Source organism: Cetorhinus maximus, chromosome 19 (genome assembly GCF_964194155.1).
Source record: "Cetorhinus maximus chromosome 19, sCetMax3.hap1.1, whole genome shotgun sequence".
Classification (NCBI taxonomy): Eukaryota; Metazoa; Chordata; class Chondrichthyes; order Lamniformes; family Cetorhinidae; genus Cetorhinus; species Cetorhinus maximus.
In genome coordinates, this window is record NC_135897.1 from 11079251 (window position 1) to 11101099 (window position 21849).

At 44.5% G+C, this 21849-nt stretch overlaps 1 protein-coding gene across 1 annotated transcript in view; it reads right to left on the minus strand.

Moving 5' to 3' along the window:
- LOC144694297 (unconventional myosin-VIIa-like) overlaps window positions 1-21849 on the minus strand; it is a 72306-nt gene that overhangs the window by 44475 nt on the left and 5982 nt on the right. Inside the window, exons 2-8 of the mRNA XM_078564630.1 lie at window positions 20540-20653; window positions 19680-19832; window positions 17584-17768; window positions 9021-9142; window positions 5850-5992; window positions 2745-2858; window positions 1879-2032 (exon numbers count right to left, since the gene is read on the minus strand). Of these exons, the coding sequence (XP_078420756.1) occupies window positions 1879-2032; window positions 2745-2858; window positions 5850-5992; window positions 9021-9142; window positions 17584-17768; window positions 19680-19832; window positions 20540-20653 (985 nt within the window). The remainder of the gene's footprint in view (window positions 1-1878; window positions 2033-2744; window positions 2859-5849; window positions 5993-9020; window positions 9143-17583; window positions 17769-19679; window positions 19833-20539; window positions 20654-21849) is intronic.

The window sequence follows — 21849 nt, forward strand, 5'->3', positions numbered from 1 at the left end:
ATGTCCCATCTGGCTTTCCATAGTCAGGTGACAGCTGCCATGAGGCAGTCTCTGTAAGCAGACATCTTGACAGCAGTTCAATAAAGACGTACAATGAGGAAGCACTGCTGTCTTTAAACATGAAACACAAAAGACACCAATTTAAGGTGATTAGCAAAAGAACCAACGGCGACTTGAGGAAACACATGCAGCGAGTAGTTAGGTTCTGGAATACACTACCTGAGTGTGTGGTCAAGGTAGATTCAATCGTGGTGTTCAAAAGGGAATTAGATAAGTACTTGAAGGGAAAAATTTCAAGGGCTATGGAGAAGGGCAGGCGAATGAGAATTGGACATCCTTTTATGTTGTAATCATTCTCTGATTGAGTCCTAGTGCCTTCAGGCCATGACTTCTGCATCTTAAGTAGGCCCCCACCTGGCTGAGCCAGGCTTTCCTACACTGTTCCACATGGAATTAAAGTCCATGGGCAGAAATGCATCAGGAATGTGGTGTGAAGGCCCCGCCCCCTGACATTTTAACTACCTGGCAGTCCTATTCAAACCCAACTCCAAAGACTTGAGCACAAGATCCAGGTTGACATTTCAATGCAGCAGTGAGGGTTTACATTGAACCTACATCGCAGGAACAAGCCATTCAACTCAACTGATCTATGCTAGTGATTACGTTCTACATGAGCCTCCTCCAACTCTAATTATCTCTTCCTAAACTGCCTCCAAGAGGAGGTCTCATGGCGCAATGGGTAGCATCCCTGCCTTTGAGACTGAAGCTCCAGTTTCAAGTCCCAACCCAGGGCTTGATGGCCAAGGAAGGTGCATTCATAACGCAGCCAAACAGGTTGTGTATCAAACTGCAAATCCTTCCAGCATTCACCAATGCCAAGTGGAAGAGATTCCTGGTCAGCCATTTGATGAAAATAAATTGGAGCCTCTACCATCAACCTACAACATATGCATGTAAAAGTGAAACTCAGACTCCTTGTTGCGGGGAAAGGGGGGTTTGGCTGAATTGGCCGGACCAGACTGGTGCCAACGGTAGTGGGTTCGATCCTTGTTCCAGCTGGGATGGATTCGGGACTTGCCCCCTTGCCCTACCCATGTTGGAGATCGTGGAACTGTGGGCAGAGAACTGAAGAAGAAGACTTCCTATCCTGTTTTTCCCTTCCCCTGCAGGTATACATTGATGCTATTTACTTCATGTGGCAGCGAATTCCACATCCTTGTCAACTCCATATTTGATTGTCTAATATCCTTCATGTATGCCCCCTTATTCTGGGCTGACCTACAAGTAGAAATAGTTTCCATATTCACCATATCGAATTCTAAATTGAGTTTGGTTTCCAGCTAGACAGATCATTAAAATATGAACAGGTGCAGAAAATAATCAAAAAAAGGCAAATGGAACTTTATATTTGGAACTAGAATACAAGAGGGTAGAAGTCAGCTTCAGCTAAACAAAGCCTTCATAGACCACATCTGGAGCACTGGACATCACACCTTAGGAAGGATATATTGACTTTGGTGGGGTAGTGGGAGTCACCTCTGGAATGTAATCTGACAAAAATCTACGATAACCTCTGGCTGTGAGACTCTGGTGTGAAGTGCGTTTACAGTAGTCCCATATACAGTATAGCTTCCCTTGGAGCGACTATATGGGTGGTGAGTGTGGGAAATTGAATTTTTACAGAGGTACAAGAGAGGATATTCTTGAAGCAACTTTTCCCTCCCAGGACTTTATGAAGAGGTTCGCGAGATACAGCTCACTGACTCAGATAGGTGGCTATGGTTACAATCAGTTTAATCTCTTACATTGTAGTCTATCTATCTACTAATCTGAATACATAGAGTCATTGTCTGCTGTTCTCTCTAGTTATGCTTTTACCTTGGAAATGCAGGTTACCCAGATGCAAAATAGCAGCCAATAGCTTGTTGATTTCCCACTGTTCACTGTCTGAGAACATCAGGATTTTCATGGCTGAGTAATTATCAGCATAGTGCTTTACATCATCGTGTCCATCACAACTTGTACAGTTACCCTGTAAGAACAAAGTCACATGCAACTGATCTCATACATGATTGCCCCAAACAATAACCATATTATAATGCGATTGAGGAGAGAGGATTTCTACTGCTTGGTAACCGCCTTCCTACAAACTTCAGCCAATCATTGGTGTCACTGGACCAAATGGGGAGTTCCATTCGAAAAGTTACAAATATGTATTTTGCACAATTTATATTAAATGGATGCCTCATCATCTACATGTTATTGATCAAACAACTAGAGAAGAATCTGTCATCTTATTTACACAAGATACATCTGATTTTGGAAGAGTGCTATTTAAACAGCAGATTAATTTCAGAGAAATCACATTTAAACAGAAGATTAAAATTGGAGGAATCCTGTTTAAATAGAAAATTAACTTTGGTGGAGTTCCTTCTTTGAGTAAAAGGGTCAATTTGTCATTGGACCCGTCACTCTAATGAGCCTATGACTTCTGCCCTATTACAAGGTCAATTTGTCCACAAGATTCCACACTATAAAGGTTTTGATCCTTCAGAGTTTAGGATACAATAAATAATTAATAGGGGGGATAACAAAACAGGTTTCAAATCTTATGTTTCTCATACACCCATGCAAATTGGTGTAGTAGCTGGTCCTGAACCAGTATCATTGTATTGGTGTGATAAGGCTTTGTGTAATGAGAGACATAGTTGTCTCACGATATGTTGTCATACGATATGTCTCACCTTGGTCAGGTAGACATACTCATGTGCTGTGCCTAAACTGAGGAGTTTCTTCTGCTCTGTGTTCATCCCCATCAGCATACTGTAGAATATGTGGTAGTTTCTCTCATCTAGAGCCTGAGAGTGACAGAAAGCAGTACAGAGAACAGCAATTAATAGAAGAATCTACAGCAAAGGAGGTGAGAGTCAAGGTACTAATCTAGAGCATAAGGCTGGACAAGTGCTTAGTCATTAAGATGACAGTCTTCAAGCAGTCTCTACTTGCCATTCCCTCATTGAATACTTATTCCACTCAACACCTCCGTCAGAGGCTTTAGCTAAACCAGAGGAAAAACAGTCATTGGAGGGCAAAATAAGCTATGTCCACTGCATGCCAGAGACTTGACAGTATCCAGCCATTATACAGCACACCACTGTACCTGTGATTGCAGCTCTCTGCAGTCCCAAGGCAGTTGGTCATCTAGGAGTTGAACAAATACCCCAATGTGCAGGACACTACCAAACACCCCAACATTGTGGCTCCTTATAACCCAGTGTCTTGGATGAATAGAAAAAGCTTCCTTCCACTCCTAGAGTTTGCAGCTGGCGCACACAATATTACCAGGTGAAAACCAAGCATCACAATACATGTTACATGTTAAGCCAGTCCAACTGTGAAATGGAAGGTCTCATGGAAGCCTGGCTCCAAGCAGCCAAGGGATCATGGGCTACACCCATGACAGTCACCTCTCTGGTGAATCTGTAGGGAAGATACAGAATCAATAAATGTTCCAACATAGGGAACATACATCTGGCCAAAGTGTACAGTGTTAGTTGCCATGTGAACCTTGCAGGCTAATCCCACTCTCCTGATGATCTCCAAATCCTTTAGTATTCCTTTTTTTCAAGCTAATTCCTTTGTAAAAGAAGGGTTGACAGGCCAGATGGGAACCAGTGTGCTCATTGAGTAAGCAGTCTGAAGCTTGGATAGCCCAAAATGGGCCCTCGCTTACTAGTGTGATGATGACTAGTGAATAAGATTGCAATCAGGAGAGGCCTGAAATGAGGGGACCACAAATTGCAGGAACAGCAGGAAGAGTCTGGGGAGGGGGTTGGGACAACAGGGCAATGAGGAAGAAACACCAGCTAGAGCAGAAGCAAGCTGACAATGGAGGGCAGGAATCATCTTAGACACCTCTTTTCGGGGAGGTTTCTCAATATTTGAACTTTTTTAAATTTGCTCATTGGTGTTGGAGCAATTTTTTTCTGTTTCTTTAGAATATTTCATTTTCCATCTCTGAAAATCGTGAGGGGGCATAGGGTTGCCAACCCTCCAGGACTGGCCTGGAGTCTCCAGGAATTGAAGATCAATTTCCAGGACACAGCTGTGTGCAACCCTGGAGAAAAATCATCGGGACATTAAAGAAGATTGGGTTTTTTTGTCATTTTCTTTTAACTTTTCTGTTTACCAGATATAAAAAAGTTGAAAATGGAGAAAAAAGGCAGTTTGGCTGACAGTCAAGCATCATCCAATTGGATAATGAGTCTTTTTGCTTTCCAATTGGCGTAGGAAGTCAGTGCGTTATAAGGATGGATGTGTTAGCCAACTAATGGCTGGATCATGGGGGCAAATTGTGTGATGAAATCCCCAGGAATACATCTAATTATAGTTGGCAATGCTACATAGCCATAGGGGCTCCGACATCAGGCAAAAAGTGAGTCACAACCACAAGAAGGCAGCTCACCACCACCTTCTCATGGACGACTAGGGATGGACAATAAATGCAGGCCCAGCCAGCGAAGCCCACATCCTGGGGACGAATAAAAAAAACACATGCCAGCAGCGGGACCAGCTTGGCAACTTTACCACAGGTCACCTAGCAGGCTCACTGTCCAATTACAGATGAGTGGACTCCTAACGCTGTTGTCAGGCGGGCAGCTCTGAAGCCTCAGTAGCACCCCAGGGAGAGGTGGGTGCTGCTGAGGCAGGCAGGATACTTTGGGAGCACCTCAAAATGGAGGAACCCTCGTACAGCTAATTAAGTATTCAGGGGGCAGAGTACAAAAGCCCTCCTAGGAGGGAGGGGTGTGTTTGGGCCACCGGGGAAGTCTTTCCTCAAGCAGCGTCCCCCCCCCCCCCCACCACTGTGGGGCATGGTGCCTCTGGCTCTGATGGCCCCCTCATCAATAGGGAGCACACGTCCATGGAACTGGCTACCACCCCAAGAGGTATGAGGTGGTGGCCACTGCACAAACAGCAAATTACGACAGCCCCACTTAAAGGGCCCTAATTGGGGCATTTGATATGCAAGTAGGACCCAGGCCCACCTGCCCATCCCACTGGCACTCCCCACTATTCTAAGACCTCCACATCTGGTCCCCCCATCCGGGGTCCAGTAAAATTCTGCCCAATGTGTCTTTATGTATGATTTATAAGTGATGCCTCTCAAAATGCCTTCCTATTGTGCTTACAACCACTCTAGTTCCACAACATGGGCATGGTAGCTCTGATATTCTCGGGGTGTGGTCCCAGATACACAGGATTCGTGCCTGTTGCATAACTGTGTCTCCAGGAGTGAATCTTTGACAGTGTTGGGTATATCTGTAACCCGCCCACAGAACACCAAACAGCTTATTAACGGGATAGTTCAGTGCTCGATCTATGAAGGTTTGCATCAGCTCAAATTAAAAGTTCCTAGAATCATAGAATACACAAGTCGACTACTCGGCCCATCATACCTGTGCCAGCTCGTTGAAAGGGCTAGTCCCACTCTCCCCCCGCCCTTCCCCCACAGCCCTGAAAACGATTCCTGTTCAAGCATTTTTACTCATGATGGATTGGGTTAGACTGGAGGGCACAAGGTGGTTTGATGGACAGGGACTCGTCATAGCCAGGCACAGGCTAACATTAGCACCATGCTAAAGGAGGAAGAGAAGGCTGACTGTCTCACTCAATCAAAGCATGACTTCAATAAGATGAACATTTCATGACCAACAGGCAGGGTATGACTCAGGGATAGTCTCATCCTGACCATCGGATCCATTGTATACTCACTTCCAGACTTAAACTACTCTTGCAACCAGCGTGAAAAAGGAACTGGCCACCTTGTTAGACCACAGGCGGCTCACCTGTAGGCAGACTCGAGACTTTTCCAGTAAATACTGTTCAACCTTTGCTCCCACTATGATCCCATCCTCACTGAAGTAGATTTCAATGTATTTCCCAAAGCGACTGGAATTGTCGTTTTTTACAGTCTTTGCATTTCCAAAAGCTGTAAAAAGAAAAGCACAAAGAGAGGTTGTGAAAGATAGTAACATCAGTCAGACCTGATCACCACACCTACAATGTTAAATGGATCCCAAATCAGATAGTAAAGTATGAAACTAGATACAAATCCTGTTCTTGATGCTTTGTTTATTTATAGAATACAGCATTATGTGTGTCTGCCTCATACCTGCCAACACAGTGTCTCAGCAGTTCTTCTTTATATGTGCTCAACATACTAAATCAATACCCTCCACCTGTTTATCCTAACGCTTAACAATACAATTAACATAACATTTACATAGAGAGGCAGTGAGGATCAGTCAGTACCAATTCAACACACTTAGAAATGTACCATTCGTGGAACAGAACATCGAATTATATCCCCATGTGGAACTATATCCCGCCTTGTGGAACTGTATCCCCCCCATATGGAAACGTATCCCCCCCGCAATGTGTAACTGTATCCCCATGTGGAACTGTTTTCCCCCCCCCCCACCAATGTGGAACGGTATTTCCCGCCCCCAAGTGGAACTGTATCTCCCCCATGTGGAATTGTAACCCCCCATGTGGAACTGTGTCCCCCCATGTGGAACTGTATCTCCCGCATGTGGAACTGTATCTCCCCCATGTGAAACTGTAACCCTCCATGTGGAACTGTATCTCCCGCATGTGGAACTGTAACCCCCCCATGTGGAACTGTATTCCCCTATGTGGAACTGTATCTCCCCCATGTGGAACTGTATTCACCCCCCATGTGGTACTGTATCCCCAATGTGGAACTATTTCCACCCCCCCACCATGTGAAACTGTATCCCCCCACGTGAAACTCCATTCCTCCTCAACCCCCAAGGTGGAACTGCACCCGCCCCCCGCCATGTGTAACTGCAACCCCCATGTGGAATTGTATCCCCCTATGGAACTGTACCGCCCCCCACCCCCCAAGTGGACCTCTACACCTCTTATGTGGAACTGTATCCCCCCCATGTGGAACTGTTTCCCCCCCGCCATGTGGAACTATATCCCCCCCATGTGGAATTGTATTCCCCCCCCATGTGGAACTGTATTCCCCCTATGTGGAACTGCATCCCCCCCCAATGTGAAACCGTACCCCCTATATGTGGAACCATATCACCCCCCCACCCCCCCACCATGTGGAACTGTACCCGAACCTATGTGGAACTGTAGCCCCTATGCGGAACTGTATCCCACTATGTGGAACTGTACCTGAACCTATGTGGAACTGTAGCCCCTATGTGGAACTGTATTCCACTATGTGGAACTGTACCCGAACCTATGTGGAACTGTAGCCCCTGTGTGGAACTGTATCCCACTATGTGGAACTGTACTCCAACCTATGTGGAACTATGCCGCCCACCTATGTGGAACAGTATCCTAGCACCTGTTTTTACTGCTTTTTGTGGCTAGGGGTATAATTGAGGGAAGGAAGGGGAGTATGAAACATAAATGTGACACTCATTAATCAGTTTGAAACAGTATGAACCTTAGTCAGTGCCCTCATACAGCTGTGGTACAGAATGGGAACTGGGTGCCCTTCCAACTCTGGATCTACCGTCTTGAGAGAGAGGATGGAAATTTCCCCTTCTACTGATATATAAGCATACCTGAGCAGACTCAACCCAATGCTCGGTAGGCCCATGTCAAACACCTCCGCCACAAAGCAGTAATCTCAGTGAGAGAGAGAGTGAGCGAGAGCAGCAAAGTAGCTGGGCTGGGAATTGGAAAATTGGCCCTTGATTTCCCCATGGGTTGGTTTATGAAGTGCGTGTTTGTAATGTTCTCTCTGTAAATAAAATCTGTGAAGATTAGGCTCCAATTCTATCCTTCACTACCTGAATATCTGGGGCTGCATCTTCCAGTTGGCGAGTGGGGGGTGACCCCGTGTCATTTACATTTTCAGGTCGGCGGGTGCGGAGCAAAAGAGCGCACTCCCAGCTCAGGGAATCCCCTCCTGCCCGCACAGGGGAGCGCACAGCACTTCCTGGCGCACATCACGCTGCCCGCCCACGTAAAATGGCAGCACGCCCCCAACCAGGGGCACCGATCGGGAAATCGCCCGCTCGTGCCCACTCCTGCACAACCCCCGCTGACGGGGGTGCCCCTGGTATAGAACACAATGGGCAGGATCTTGCGCATGCGCACGAAAGAGCGCACAGATCTCCCTGAGGCAAAGTGCTGCCTCAGGGAGATCAGCTCAAATGTGAAAACCAGTTTAAAGAATAGAAAATATTTTACTGGCATGTCCCCTCATGTAAGACTGCCACATGAGTTGGGACATGTTCATAACTTTTATCTTAAAATATTCTGAAATTTTAAAACCCCTCATGAAACCTCATCCCTCCCGTGGATGAGGTTTCATGTTTTTTCAGAAGCCCGCCAAGGCTCCCGGCCTGCCCACTAACCTTAAGGTTGGACGGGCAGGTCCATTGATTGATTCAATTACTTTATTAATGGCCTTAAGTGGCCGTTGACAGGTCGGTGAGTGCGCAGCCGACTCAGCTCCGCGCCCGCCAACCTGAAAATGTCAATGACGCGGGGTGATGTCGGTTCACCCGCCCTTCGTCACCCCGCGTCATTTTAAGCATCGGCGAGCGGGCCCCGCCCCCCCGCTCACCGACCGGAAGATGCAGCCCAATAAGTTATATAGTGAAATTTTAAACCATAGTCTCTAATTCCCCTGTTTTTCCCCTATCATGTTGTTTTCTCATAATATTACTCAACCTGAATCAGAATGCTCCCCTGGTTCCTGGCAGTCCATAGCTCACTTTTCAGATGTAACACATAGAGCAAAAACATGTAGACTGTCAGCGTTAAGTCTAGACAGTCAAGTTTTGGTAGCCTATTTAACAATAGCAGCTGTAGGGGGTTACAGCTAAATCTGATCCAGTCCTCACTTAACATTTACATAGGAACCAGGAGCTCAAACGCTTCCTTCTTTGACACAATGACAGTGTAATATCTCTTCCACTCCTGTCCTCTCAGTTTGACCACAGCTTTCCAGTGTTAAGTTTTACCTTCCAGAATCGGGGTTGCCTCCAGGATCTGCTGTTCAATCCACAAGCGCTGTCCACTGACTGCAGCCAGAAACTGCAGCATCAGCTTCGTGCTCTCTGTCTTCCCAGCTCCCGACTCTCCACTGAAATTATAAACACTTGCTTTCAATGCCCTGTTTATTTCTCCCTGCCATGTACAATTATGTTTCTGCCTGCGAGACCATCCAACACAAGGAGATCTCAGTCAACTAAGTGCGTTCTGGACCATGGCTCACACCAGGCAGCTTCTCTTCAAGCAATGAGATCTGGTTTTCCCCTTCATACAATCCTCCTCAGATTACTAAGTGGGATACGTGTTAATGATATGTTAAATATATTATTAACATAGACATGTGAAGAGCATTGTTTAATTAAGACCCTAGAGCACTTATAAAGAGAGACTCAGTCGAGGGGGTAGTCCGGCCCAACTGTCTTCCCCTCTTCCATGGCTACATTCGCGGTCAGGCATCCCTGGAGAGGGAGCACGCGGTGTCCACAGGCACAACTGAGGCCTTCCAAGGCCGGTGGGCACCACAGGGGCTGGAGTGCTTCCTCACCCCACAAAATGACACTCTGATTTTATTTGATAAAGGTTCCTTTAATTTTTTGCCTTAGGTACAATGTACCTTAGGGGCTATCATTTGGTTTATTTGTTTCATTGGCTTTTTTAAATTGGTTATTTGGATAATTGATCAACTCAAAAGGGTATAAAGAGAGGCTCGTTCGAGAGGGTTTTCCGGCCTGACTACCTGCCCCTCTTCTGCGGCTATGTTCACGGCCAGGTGTTCCTGGAGAGGGAGCATGCAGCGTCCGTTGATTCGCTTGAGGCACTCCATGACCAGTGGACACTGTGGGGCTGGAGTGCTTCCTCAGCCTCCACTATATTTTAATTCGATTAGATGTTTCCTTTAAGATTTTGTCTTTTGTTACAGTGCCCCTTTAAGGGGCTATCACTTTAATTTAACTTGTTAATTCGTTAATTTGATCTATTACTAGTTTACTGGTATACTCAAAAGAATATAAAGAAAGACTGCTGGAACACAGGAGGTGGTATTGATGGAAGCAGACAGATATAATGCTGCATTCTGTAACTAAGCCTATTATCAAGAAAAGTATTAATGTCTAGTTTCATACTTCGCCAATTGGCTTGGGTTCGAATTAACTATCTGTCCCCCCTTTTGGTCCTCTCCCAGCAGAGTATGGGCCCTCTCCCCATGGACTCGCATTCAGCAACCAATACCGAGATGCTTCCTGTCCTTCAGGTAGCCTCCTCAAAGCAGAAGAATGGGGAATCGCCCATTTTCCCCACGGCGAACATATTTTTATAAAGTCCTACGGTAGTGAAATGACAATGAACCTACAGCACGGTTATTCAATCCAATGAGCCTAAATGAAATAATATTGATCAGGACACCGGGCAGAACTCCCCTGCTCTTTCAGTAATGATCAGTCCTTTATGTCCAATAATTTTAACCAAGTTTACGTCACAAGTTTAATAATGCTGATTGGAAAATCTTGGCGGATATTTTTGAGAAGGAGGATTGTCTAAGAGGTCACAATCACAGGTACAGAGGCATTGGGGTATAGGGCTGAAGGAGGTTACAGTGAGAATGAAGAACGATGCCAATGAGGGGTCTGTACACAAGGTCAAGAATTGCATACGGGAGGAATTGAAAGACCCAGAGCCAATGTAGTTGAGGGAGGAGTGGGACAGGGAGGTGATGATGGGTGAGTATGAGTTGATTTGAGATAGAATAAAAGCCTTGGAATTGAGAGCAATCCTCCGTGATGTGCAGGTACGTTTCCTTCATTAGAACAGAAGTAGGCCATTCAGCCTCTCAAACCAGTGGAATCTTGATGATCTGGATCGATCTAATATTTCTCAATATTGGTTTCTCAACGTGCTCAAGATAGCTTAGTGCCCAGACGTCACACACAGTTGAATGTACTTGGTGTAAGACTCAGGCACATAATAGATGAAAGCCTTAACTAGAAGAAAAAAGAATGGATTTACATTTATAGGTTGCCTTTCGGGGCTATTTTACCTGTGGATTTCCCCAGTGGTTAATGAGTTGTTGGAATGTAAGGTACAAAGAAACTTATATCAACTGGTTCAGCAGTGTGCAGATAAATAAATTAAACTCCTTGGTATATAGGGTTCTGGAAAAGTTGGTGCAGATAGCATAAAATCATAGAATGGTTACAGCACAGAAGGAGGCCATTTGGCCCATCACGTCCATGCCAGCTCCATGCAAGAGCAACTCAGCTAGTCCCACTCCCATACTCTTTCCCTGTTGCCTTGCAAATTTTTTCTCTTCAGGTAATTATCCAATTCCCTTTTAGATGCCAAGATTGAATCTATCTCCTCCACGGTCTCACACAGTGCATCCCAGATCCTAATCACACGCTGTGTAAGAAAACTTATTCTCATGCTGCCTTTGGCAAACTAATCACCCTAAATCAGTGTCTTCTGATTCTCAATCCTTCCACCAATTTGAACAGTTTCTCCCTATCTAGATTTTGAATACCTATATCAAACATCCTCTCAACTTTCTCTTCCCCTAGAAGAACAATCCCAGCTTCTCCAATCTATCCAAATAACTGAAGTTCCTCATCCCTGGAACCATTCTCATAAACCTCTTCTGCATTTTCTCCAATGCCTTCACATCAAACTAAATAGATGGAGTGAGGGTGATAAACTGAAGAGAGAGAAGGAAAGATAGCAAGTTAGCAATAAGGGAAATGGTTATCAGTGTGGCAGGAAGGGACAGAACGGACAAACATAAGAGTGTGCCTGTAGTTAAGGATAGGGATTGCGAAAATAATAAAACAGAATTAAAGGCACACTATCTGAATGCTTGCAGCATTCACAACAAAGGGGATGAATTGACGGCACAAATAGAAGTAAATAGGTATGGTCTAATTGCCATTATGGAGGCGTGGCTGCAGGGTGACCAAGGCTGGGAATTGAAAGTTCAAGGGTGTTCGGCATTTAGGAAGGAGAGGCAAAAAGGAAAAGGAGGTGGGGTAGTGCTGCTAATAAAAGATGGGAACAGTACATTAGCGAGAGAGAGGGTCTTAGATCAGAAGATCAAGATACAGAGTCAGTTTGGGTGGAGCTAAGAAAGAGCAAGGGCAGCAAACATTGGTAGGAGTTGTTTATAGGGCAGTAAACAGTAAGGGTACTGTAGGACATGGTTTAAATCAGGAAATTAGGGGTGCATGTAACAAGGCTAATACAGTAATCATGGGGGACTTCAATCTACATATAGACTGGGTGAATCTAATGAGCTGCTGAGGAGGACGAATTCCTGGAATGTATACGAGATGGTTTTCTAGAACAGAATGTTGAGGAACCATCTAAAGAATGGGATATTTTAGATCTGGTATTGTTCAGTGAGAAAGGGCCAATTAATCTCGTTGTAAAGGAGCCTTTAGGGAAGAGGGACCATAATATGATAGAAGTTTACATGAAGTTTGAAAGCAATGTAGTTCAAACCAAAACTAGTATCTTTAATCTAAACAAAGGAAACTACGAAGGTATGAGGGGCAAGTTGGCTGAGGTAGATTGGGAAATTACATTAAAAGGTATGATGGTAAACGGGTAATGGCTAGCATTTAAATAAATAATACATGGTTTGCAACAAATTTACATTCCTTTAAGGCACAAAATGCCAGTAGGAAAAGTGATCCAATCATGGCTAATAAGAGAAGTTAAAGATTCTATTAGATCAAAGAAAGATTCATATAAAGTTAACAAAAAAGTAGTAACCCTGAGGATTGAGAGCATTTTAAATTCAACACAGAGGAGCAAGAAACTGATAAAGAAAGAGAAAATAGAATATGAAAGTAAACTAGTGAGGAACATAAAATCGGACTATAAAAGCTTCTATAGATAGGATATATAGATATGTAAAAAGGAAAAGATTAACAAAAGCACATGTATTCCCATTATAGGCAGATAATGGAGAATTTATAGTGGGTAATAAGGAAATGGCAGAGAAATTAAACAAATACTTTGTATCTGTCTTCTCGGAGGAAAACACAAAAAACTCCTTGAAATATTGAGGGATTAGTGAGATTGAGGACCTGAAAGAAATTAGTATTAGTAAATAAGTTGTGCTGGAGAAATCAATGGGACTGAAAATAGATAAATCCCCTGGACCTGATGATCCACCTCCCAGAGTGTTGAAAGAGGTGGCTTAGAGAATCTACAGAATCTGGAATGGTTCCTGCAGATTGGAAGGTAGCAAATGTAACCCTAATATTTACGAAAGGAGGGAGAGAGAAAACAGGGAACTACAGACCTGTTAGCCTGACATCAGTAGTAGAGAAAATGCTAGAATCTGTTATAAAGGATTTGATAACTGGACACTTAGAAAATAATTATGAAATTGGACAGAGTCAACATGGATTTATGAAAGGGAAATCATGTTTGACAAACCTGTTGGAGTTTTTTTGAAGATGGTACAAACAGGATCGATAAGAGAGGACCAGTGGATGTGATGTATTTGGATTTTCAGAAGGCTTTTGATAAGGTTCCACACAAGAGGCTAGTAAGCATGGGGTTGAGGGATGGCATGGATTGAGAATTGGTTAACGGAGAGAAAATAGAGAGTAGAGTAAATGGGTCATTCTCAGGTGGGACACGGTTGAGGGCCCTGTCAACCACAGTGGGGGAAAGCCTTGGTAAAGGGAGAAGGAAGACATGTCAGAAGCACCATTTTGGAAAGTGGCATCATCAGAACAGATTCAATAGAGGCAAAGAAACTGAGAGAATGGGATGGAGTCCTTACAGGAAGCAGGGTGTGAGGAGCTGTAGTCGAGGTAGCTGTGGGAGTCGGTGGGCTTGTAATGTATATTGGCGGACAGTCTATCACCAGAAATTGAGACAGAGAGCTCAAGGAAAGGAAGGGAATTGTCGGAAATGGACCATGTGAAAGTGATAGAGAGATGGAAATTGGAAGCAAAATTGACAAATTTTTCCAGGTCCAGATGAGAACATGAAGCGGCACAAAAACAGTCATTGATGTACCGAAAAAAGAGCTGTGGGAGGGGGCCTGAGTAAGACTGGAACAACCCCGGACAGCCCACTTCTACCTCCTTCCCAAAATCCATTAACAGGACTGTCCTGGTAGACCGATCGTGTCAGCCTGTTCCTTCCCCACGGAACTCATTACTTCCTATCTTAACTTCATTCTCTCTTCCCTTGTCCAGTCTCTTCCCGCCTACATCCTCGATTCCTCTGATGCCCTACATCATATCAACAATTTCCAGTTCCATGGCCCTAACCACCTCCTCTTCACCATGGACATCCAATCCCTCTACACCTCCATCCCCCACCAGGATGGTCTTGAACAGAGGCCTGAACAATCCCTATCCACTACCACTCTCCTCCATCTGGCTGAACTTGTTCCCTCACTGAACAATTTCCCCTTAAACTTGTCTCGCTTCCTCCAAATAAAAGGTGTGGCTATGGGTATCCGCATGGGCCCCAGTTATGCCTGTCTCTTCATGGGGTATGTGGAACATTCCTTGTTCCAGTCCTACTCAGGCCCCCTCTCACAACTCTCTTTTTCGGTACAGCAATGAATGTTTTGGTACCACTTCAAGCTCTCGTCTGGACCTGGAAAAATTTATCAATTTTGCTTCCAATTTCCACCCCTCTATCACCTTCACATGGTCCATCTCTGACACTTCCCTTCTCTTCCTTGACCTCTCTGTCTCCATTTCTGGTGATAGACTGTCCACCAATATTCATTACAAGACCACTGACTCCCACAGCTACCTCGACTACAGCACCTCACACCCTGCTTCCTGTAAGGACTCCATCCCATTCTCTCAGTTTCTTTGCCTCTGTTCTGATGATGCCACTTTCCAAAGCCGCGCTTCTGACATGTCTTCCTTCTTCCTTAACCGAGGTTTTCTACCCACGGTGGTTGACAGGGCCCTCAGCCGTGTCCAGCCCATCTCCCGCGCCTCTGCCCTCACACCTTCCCATCTCTCCCAGAACCATGATAGGGTCCCCCTTGTTCTCACTTTTCACCCCACCAACTCCACATTCAAAGGATCATTTTCCGCCAACTCCAGCATGATGCCACCACCAAACACATCTTCCCCTCACCCCCCCCAACAGCATTCCGTAGGGACCATTCCCTCCAGGGCACCCTGGTCCACTCCTCCATCATCCCCAACACCTCATCCCCTTCCCATGGCACCTTCCCATGCAATCGCAGAAGATGCAACACCTGCCCCTTTACCTCCGCCCTCCTCACCGTCCAAGGGCCCAAACACTGCTTTCAGGTGAAGCAGTGCTTCACTTGCACTTCCTTCAATTTGGTTTACTGCATTCGCTGCTTCCAATGTGGCCTCCTCTATATCGGGGATACTAAATGCAGACTGGGTGACCACTTTGTAGAACACCTCCGGTCTGTCCGCATGACCCAAACCTCCCTGTCGCTTGCCATTTCAACACACCATCCTGCTCTCATGCCCACATGTCCGTCCTTGGCCTGCTCCAATGTTCCAGTGAAGCCCAATGCAAACTGGAGGAACAGCACCTCATCTTCCGATTAGGCTCTTTACAGCCTTCTGGACTTAACATTGAGTTAATGAAGTACAACTTCAGACCATGAACTCTCTCCTCCATCCTCACTCCCTTTTTTTAATCCCTTTTTCTCTACATTCATTTTTACTTTTTATCCATTTTAATATTTATTTTTATTCATTTATCTGTGGCTTTATCCCCTTTATTATCCCCCCTTCTACCCCATTTTATATCCTTTTTTTTCCACACCAGTGTCCTCTCTCCTCACCCCATCCCCTACAGGGCCACCTGTTACTTATTCCATGTTGTTCTATCACACAATGCTACCCTTGTTCTGCTATTATCACATTCTGCTTTCTTACCTTTATGCTACAATCAGCACCTTTTTTAGCACTAACCACTACCATTAACACTCCCTTTGTCCTTTAGTTCATGACATCTTTGTCAATCCCTCCTTTGTCCCCACCTATCGCTGGCCTTCTGTCCAGCTCCACCTGCCCCACCCTCCTTTAACAGTATAAATTTCATTACATTTCCACTTCTCTTCAGCTCTGAAGAAGGGTCATATGGACTATGTTTCTCTCTCCACAGATGCCGTTAGACCTGCTGAGTTTTTCCAGCATTTTCTGTTTTGTTTCACCAGACCAATTCCTGGGATGGCAGGATTGTCCTATGAGGAGAGATTGAGGAGACTGGGCCTATTTTCTCGAGAACTTAGAAGAATGAGAGGTGATCTCATTGGAACATACAAAATTCTTACAGGGCTTGACAAGGTAGATGCAGGAAGGATGTTTCCCCTGGCTGGGTGGTCTAGAACCAGAGAACAAAGTCTCAGAATAAGGGGTAGGCCATTTAGGACCAAGATAAGGAGGAATTTATTCACTCAGAGGGTGGTAAATCTTTGGAATTCTCTACCCCAGAGGGCTGCAGTGGCTCAGTCACTCAGTATGTTCAAAGCAGAGGTTGAGACATTTCTAGGTATCAACGACATCAAGGGATACAGGGATAGTGCAGGAAAATGGCATTGAGGTAGAGGATCAGCCATGGTCCAATTAAATGGTGGAGCAGGCTGGAGGAGCCAAATGGCTTATTCCTGCTCCTACATTCCATCCTTCCTCAAGTGTGGTGCCCAGAATTGGACACAATACTCCAGTTGAGGCTGAACCAGTGTTTTATAAAGGTTTATCATAACTCCCTTGCTTTTGTTCTCTATGCCCCTATTTATAAAGCCCAGGATCCTGTTGCTCTATTAACTACTTTCTGAACCTGTCCTGCCACCTTCAATGATTTATGCATACATACCCATAGGTCCCTCTGCTTTTGCGCCCCCTTTTGAATTGTATCCTTTTTTTATATGGTTTCTCTGTGTTCTTCCTACTAAAATGAATCACTTTGCACTTTTCTGCATCAAATTTCATCTGCCACTTGTCCACTCATTCCACTAGCCATATCACTATCCTATACTTCTAAGTTCTGTGCCATCTGCAAATTTTGAAATTGCATTCTGTACGCCCAAGTCTAGGTCATTAATATATACCAAGAAAAGCATGGGTCTAAATACTGCCCCCTGGGCTACCCAGCTTTCCACCTTTCTCCAATCTGAAAAGCCACTTTATGGAAAATGTAATCTGAAATAGCACACATTCTGGCCTGTAACATGAGATAAGATGAGCAGAATTTACTTTTTGCAGCTCTCAAGCTTCTTTATTGCTAGTTTTTCCTCTTTGAATAATGGACCAAAAATGTTATTGTAAGAGTTTTATGTTTTGTTACAGAACAGTACATTTGTAATCTGATGGTCACCTAGAGCTCCGGATCACACTATCTACCTTCGATATCTGCAGCCTTGAATGTTCCCATCCACAGCATGTAACCCCACCAATTCAAGATCATGTTTGTTAGCTGATCTCAGTTTCCAGGAGCCTGGGACTTGCCCCTCCCCCCCATCCCCCAGAGCGATAGGTTATGATAACTCAAGCCTGATCCCGCCCTGCTCACCTGATAATGCAGCACTGATCCTTCCTATTCTTCCTCAGGTTGAAGTAGCAGTTGTCCGCGATGGCAAAGATGTGAGGGGGCAGCTCTCCGATACGCCTATTGGTGTACAGGTTGATCTGCTCGGTGGTATAGAATGGGAGCAATTGGTAGGGGTTCAGAGCCACCAGGATAGAGCCACTGTAGGTCTGATATAGGGAGAAAAACACAAAGTGTTGAAATGGGCCACTCTTCCAGTGGTGCATGCTAGATCTCCCCATTTGCAGTCCAGCTCCGAGCAATGACTCTGACACTGTGATGCTGACCTGGCAACAGAGGGCTGGATTTATAACTTGGCACATTGGCATAAGATTAGCAGTGTGGATTGGCAGGCCATGACAGGGTCTGCCCAGCGCAGGATCCACCTGCCTCAGGATCACCTCGTGACAAGATCTGCCTGTAACAGGAACCATCGATTGACAGGATCCATCTGTGACAAGATCCATCCGGTATAGAATTCAGCCATTATAAAACACGTCCATGATGAAAGCTACCTGATTCTCAATTCGTTTAAAATCAACGGAAATAAAAATTGGGCGATATGTATAAAAAGCAGCCGATCCACATCGCCGGTTTTACACTTTGTGCACCCAGTTGAAAATCTATCCCAGGATCATCAGGGAATCTGTCACCCATTATCTGCCATGAGGCAAAAGTTCCCTCAGCAACATTGCCCACAGCTGTCCTCAGCCCATCCAACACCGAAATCCTCATCCCTCATTCAGCCTGACTTGATTACTCCAGTAGATTCCTGACTGACCTCCTGCCTCCTCCAGAAACATCAGCTCATTCAAACTCTGCTGCCCAGGTCCTATCCCACACTCACTTATCCCCACCTAGCTGCCTTATTATTCTTTGATGGGATATGGGTGTCGCTGGCAAAGCCAGCATTTGTTGCCCCTCCCTAATTGCCCTTGAACTGAATGACTTGCTAGGCCATTTCAGAGGGAAGTTTTAAGAGTCAAGCACTTTGTTGTGGATCTTGAGTCACATGCAGGCCAGACTGGGCAAGGAGGGCAGATTTCCTCCCCTGAAGGACGTTAGTGAACCAGGTGGGTTTTAATGACAATCAATGATAGTTTCATGGTGACCATCACTGAGACTAGCTTTCAATTGGCAGCAGCGTGTACTATCTACAAGATGCACTTCAGGAACTCACCAAGCCTCCTTAGACAATACCTTCCAAACCCACAACCACTACCATCTAGGACAAAGGCAGCAGACACATGGAACCACTCACCATCCTGACTTGGAAATATATCCCTGTTCCTTCACTGTCACTGGGTCAAAATCCTAGAACTCCCTTCCTAACAGCACTGTGGATGTACCTAGACCACATGGACTGCAGTGGTTCAAGGAGGCAGCTCACCACCACCTTCTCAATGGCAGCTAGGGGTGGACAATAAAAGCTGGCCTAGCCAGTGAAGCTCACTTCTCATGAATACATTTTTTAAATTCCAGATTTTTTATTAATTGAATTTAAATTCCACCAGCTGCCACAGTGAGATTTGAACCCATGTCCCCAAAGCATTATCCTGAGCCCCTCGATTACTGATCCAGTGACTTCAAATTCCTCACTCTCCCAAATTTCTCCAGCCCTACAAACCCCCTTGCCTTGAACTCTGCATGGCCCCTTCCTTTCACACCACTATAGCAGCCTTGCTTCGGAATTCCCTCCTTAAACCTTTTCTACCTCTTTCACCCCTCTAAGGCCCTTTTTAAAACTCAGCATTTTGACCAGGATTCCTAACCTCCCCATTTTGTCAGTGCCAATTTTCCTTACGCTTGCTTGAACCACCTTAGGACATTATTTGTATTTTAAGGGCGCTGAACAAACACAAGTTGTTGCTGTTGAATTGCTGCTGATGTTGAATCAATGTCTGTGGATGAGCCCTAGCAGTGTACAGTGAGAGTCTCAGTGCAATAGTGTAAAGCCTGAAGGTCCTGATGATACAAGGCCACTGCCTTCACACCTGAATGCTGCAGTTTGACAGATTGAAACCGCAATTTAACATGCAACGTTATATTCAAAGTTTCATTTCTCCTATGGGTAGACTTACATAAATTACATTCTCCCGATATCGGATGAGGAGGTTGTGCAATATTCCCGCTTCGTTCAGGTCCCCGATTAGGATCATGTCGTCCACTCCTTTCACTGAGGTAGGGTGCATGGGACGCACACTGTTAATATTCGATGCACTAATCCACTGCTCCTAAAAGCAGAACAGGTACTGCCATCAAATCAGGCATTAATCACTGCATATAAGTGTGTGTGTGTGTATTCTCTGTACATATTGTGCAGTGAGGGTTTTAACTCCCACCTGCTCTGCAGGGTGTGTGGGGTGTATATACCCAATAAAGCTGCCAACTGTGATTAAATGTATTCCTGGACGTTTCATCACATGAATTGCCCAGCCATTTGTCAGCCACCACATCTGTCCTTGTGACATACTGTCTTCCTATGCCAATAAGACCCATTACCCAGTTGGATGATGTGTAACCTTTAGCTAAACAGTCTTTCCCCCCACCCCTATTTTCTTATTTTTATTTCTGGTAAAGAGAAATGTTCAAAGTAAATGACAAAAAAACTATTTTTTTAATGTCCAAATGGTTTTTCTCCAGGGTTGCATAGAGCCAGGTCCTGGAGATCGATCTTCAATTCCTGGAGACTCTAGGCCAATCCTGGTGGGTTGGCAACCCTACAGACCAAGGAGGTCCAGGACAAAGCCAAGGATGGGAGATTGATTTAAATTTTCATTATTTGTTGCTATTCTATGTTAGACCAGCGTTGGCTTCAGGAATGACCCCAAACATTGGAAGACTCTTCCAAAAATGAAGCAGGGACAAAGTAACTTAAACAAAAAGCAGCATCAATTTAACAAGAATAGAAATGAGTGTAGACAATAGGTTGGTCACTCACCTTCCCTTCATCATCCAACAGCAGAATCCTTCCAGATGATGACTGCTTCACCACTGCTCCAATTGGAGCACTGAATTCTCCACTTGTGTTGGTTTCAAGCCACACATGGTCACCCTGTAAGCAGGAGCCAATATTACTCTATTTCTGACATAGGAGTTGGTGCTGACTAGTGACATGCACATTACACATCTACCCTAAACATACAATCAACACGATCTACAAATGACTGAAGTTGATGGCAGGGAACCTGTGTATCTGACTTTCCCTTCTCCCCTATTCTAAAACTCATTGGTTTTGCGAAAAGAGAGACATGTTACTGAAGCTTTTTATCTTTTACTCATCAGGACAAATGCAAGAATGTCAAATTTCAAATAATCACTACAATTTATAATACAGGAGAAAAGGGTGCTGATTGGTTAGCAAGTTGACTCTGATTGGCTGAGGCATTGCCATTGTGACAAAAATATAATAATTTTCATATTTTTCTGATTATTGTAAAGTAGGTTTATGGGTGTATAGGTGGTTCTGTCTGTGTGATTTAATTACATTTGGAGTCAAGTAGACTGAAAGCTTGAAATCATCAAAAGAAGCAAGGTGTAGAAATGTGCTTGACATGCTCATAAATAAACATGGATGCTGGCTTAGCATGTAAGGTGTGAAGAAAATTTGCATTTTTAGATAAATGAAGGGATTGTTTGGATTTCAAAGGGGTCTTAGTCTGTTTACAACTAGCCAGATAAGCAAGGCTAAGGAGTATGTTTATTTTTCCCCAATGGTTACTGTTAATATTGGCAACATGAAAGTTTTAATATTATGAGGAAGATACAGTTTCAAAGACATATGGAACAATATAATTTACTATTAAGAGAGAAATATATATAAAGGAAGATGAAAGGCTATGTGGAGAAGGCCATGTAAGATATAAGAGGAGTGTATGAAACAGCCTTCAAGAAGCCTCCAGCCATTTGTGCATAAGTCTGCTACCTAAAGTAACTTAAGTTGGAGAAAAACTATTTGGACTTCCACTGTCAAGTGGGTACTGTGTTAACTTGCTAGGTATGTCTTAAATCTAAAATCTGTTTTGGACTATTGCCTTAAAGGGGGTGTGTAACTGGGAATCAGGTCAGTTAGGAATTTTAGGATTTGTTACAGTAGTAAGTAATTGTAGCCATATGTATGTGCCTGAAATCTTTAATTTATTAATACATATTTTAATTTAATTTTTAAAAAATCTCTAAAGGTCTTGGTGGACTCATTACTTCTGAATTCGATGCACACATATTCTCGTAATAAATACAAATTGCAAAACC